The sequence below is a fragment of the Eptatretus burgeri genome, chromosome 2 (assembly GCF_056783735.1).
Source record: "Eptatretus burgeri isolate ZD-2024b chromosome 2, Ebu_testis_v1, whole genome shotgun sequence".
Classification (NCBI taxonomy): Eukaryota; Metazoa; Chordata; class Myxini; order Myxiniformes; family Myxinidae; genus Eptatretus; species Eptatretus burgeri.
This window is the reverse complement of record NC_140962.1, coordinates 66,031,640-66,034,139: the sequence shown is the minus strand read 5'-3', so window position 1 is coordinate 66,034,139 and position 2,500 is coordinate 66,031,640. Positions and strand designations below refer to the sequence as shown.

General features: G+C 38.4%; 1 protein-coding gene across 1 annotated transcript in view; it reads left to right on the top strand.

Moving 5' to 3' along the window:
- Positions 1–2,500, top strand: part of HNRNPUL1 (heterogeneous nuclear ribonucleoprotein U like 1) — a 101,174-nt gene that overhangs the window by 64,411 nt on the left and 34,263 nt on the right. Inside the window, exons 5-8 of the mRNA XM_085869587.1 lie at positions 146–245; positions 341–453; positions 671–934; positions 1,028–1,150. Coding sequence (XP_085725713.1) covers positions 146–245; positions 341–453; positions 671–934; positions 1,028–1,150 — 600 coding nt within the window. The remainder of the gene's footprint in view (positions 1–145; positions 246–340; positions 454–670; positions 935–1,027; positions 1,151–2,500) is intronic.

Genomic DNA, 2,500 nt, shown 5'->3' with positions numbered 1-2,500 from the left:
CTGTTCGGCTTCCATTGATTAAATAACCTTGGGTATTGTGACTGTCATTTTCTTGTTTCCCTCCATTGACTGTGCTCTTTATGGTCAAACCATTTGATTTTAGTATTGCATAATTTGTCACCACCAACTCATTTTCTCTTCCTAGGTGACTGAGCACATTCCTGTGAAGCAACTTCCAAGCTCAGAACCTGATCCACATGTGTCACGTGTTGGCTGGTCCTTGGACTCCTGCACAACCCAACTTGGTGTGTCTTGGGTCTCAAGCCTCAATGCTTCAATTGCAGCCAATTTGTGATACTCTTATTTGTAACAAAATTGGTGATTGTACTTTTATTCTTAGGTGAAGAGGAATTCTCTTATGGCTTCGGTGGGACTGGCCGAAAGTCGGTTGACTGCAAATTTGAGCTTTATGGACAGTTTTATGGTCAGGGTGACGTCATTGGCAACTTTATTGTGAGTTACTACATTAACAGCACATCTTCCACAATGCCAAATGAGTTAACTTTAATATCAAATGGTATTCCATGATCAATTTTTTTTCCAGTTTTCTTTTTTGGGGGTGGGGTGGTGCATGGTGCAATTCTTCATTGTGATCCAGTACCATCTTTTGAACTTGTGCTGTGCAAGCTACAAACTCAAAGCATAATTCTTACATTCTGTCGATCCTTAGGACTTCGATGGTGATAAAGTGGTGATTTCGTTCTCCAAAAATGGAGTTCAACTTGGTGAGGCATATCGTGTGGACAAAGACAAATTGGCAGGCCGGGCATTGTTTCCAAGCATCCTCACCAAAAACTGCTCCATGGAGATGAACTTTGGGCAGCGTGCTGAGCCTTTCTTCCCTCCACCGGAAGGTTTTATCTTCATCCAGCAGGTTCCTTTGGCTGACAGGGTCCGTGGAGCCACTGGACCCAAAACAAAGGCAGACTGTGAGGTGTGTCGACTGTGGTGGTGCTGGTATGGTGGTTTTTTTTGAACGATTGGTTTTATAAAATGGGGCTAAATGTCAAGATCTTGTGCTTTGCAGGCACTGATGATGGTTGGTCTCCCTGGCTGTGGAAAGACTACTTGGGCCAATAAGCATGTGGATGAATTTCCGAAAAAGAAATACAATGTTTTGGGTACCAACAACATCCTAGAAAAAATGAAGGTATTGGAACATTCATTTGGATTGGTGCTGCATGTATCATGAGAGTTTTTTAATGCCTTCTGAAAGGATAAATGAAGCTTCAAAGCCATCATTGAACCATTGTGGTTTCAATATCAGCAACATCACATTCACAATCAATTTGATGCTAAGTTTGCCATTGGGTGCAAACAATATTTAAATGACCTCTTTTTACACAAGTCTCTTAGATTTGTTATATATATATATATATATATATATATATATATATATATATATATATATATATATATATATATATATATTGTGTGGTCCAAAAACAGCAAAAAAAAACAACTTCAGATGTCTCCACAAGCCTTAATTTATTCCACGATGATTCAATAACGCGCATAAAAAAATTTCAATTGATCGGAGGTGATTTCGAGGTCGCTCCATATGACTACTTTTAGTTTCATGAGTTGGTTAAATTAGGGTATGGTCAGGTACGATTACGGGTACTTCTGGATGTCTGAGGTGGAAATGGAGTGCATTTTCGAACTCATGGGGTCGATTTACTCGAAGAAATGACTGCACCGACATTGAATTCACTACCATTTCGAAAATATGACCTAAAGCAAGATTTATCATGACGAGTTGAGTAACTAATCCTACTCATTTCGATATTTTCAAATCTATAATTAATTTGTCGTCCGTCTCAACATTTCTTAGAGTAAATCGACCCCACTGAGTTCGAAAATGCAGTCCATTTTCACCTTGGAAGTTCAGAAGTGTATGGATTCGCATCTCACCATACCCTAAGTTTTCAATCAATGGAATTACAAACTATTACAATATTTCATCTCATTTACCAAATACCACTATCATCTCCACCTCTATTGCTGTCTCCACTCCTGCCTGAACTTATTTCTAGCCAGCCCAACATCCAGTGTTTTAGATTCAATGATTCACGAAAATATGTTGGTGATTTATTTAGTTATTATTATATTAAATTAGAGTATGGTGAGATGCGAATCCGTACACTTCTGAACTTCCTAGGTGAAAATGGACTCCATTTTCAAACTCAGTGGGGTCGATTTACTCTATGAAATGTTTAGACGGACAACAAATTAATTATAGATTAGAAAATATCGAAATGAGTAGGATTAGTTACTCAACTCCAGTAATGATAAATCTTGTTTTAGGTCATATTTTCGAAATGGTAATGAATTCAATGTCGGTGCAGTCATTTCTTAGAGTAAATCGACCCCATGGAGTTCGAAAATGCACTCCATTTCCACCTCGGACATCCAGAAGTAATCGTACCTGACCATACCCCAATTTATTCAAGTCATGAGACTAAAAGTCGTCATACAGAACGAATTCTAAATCACCTCC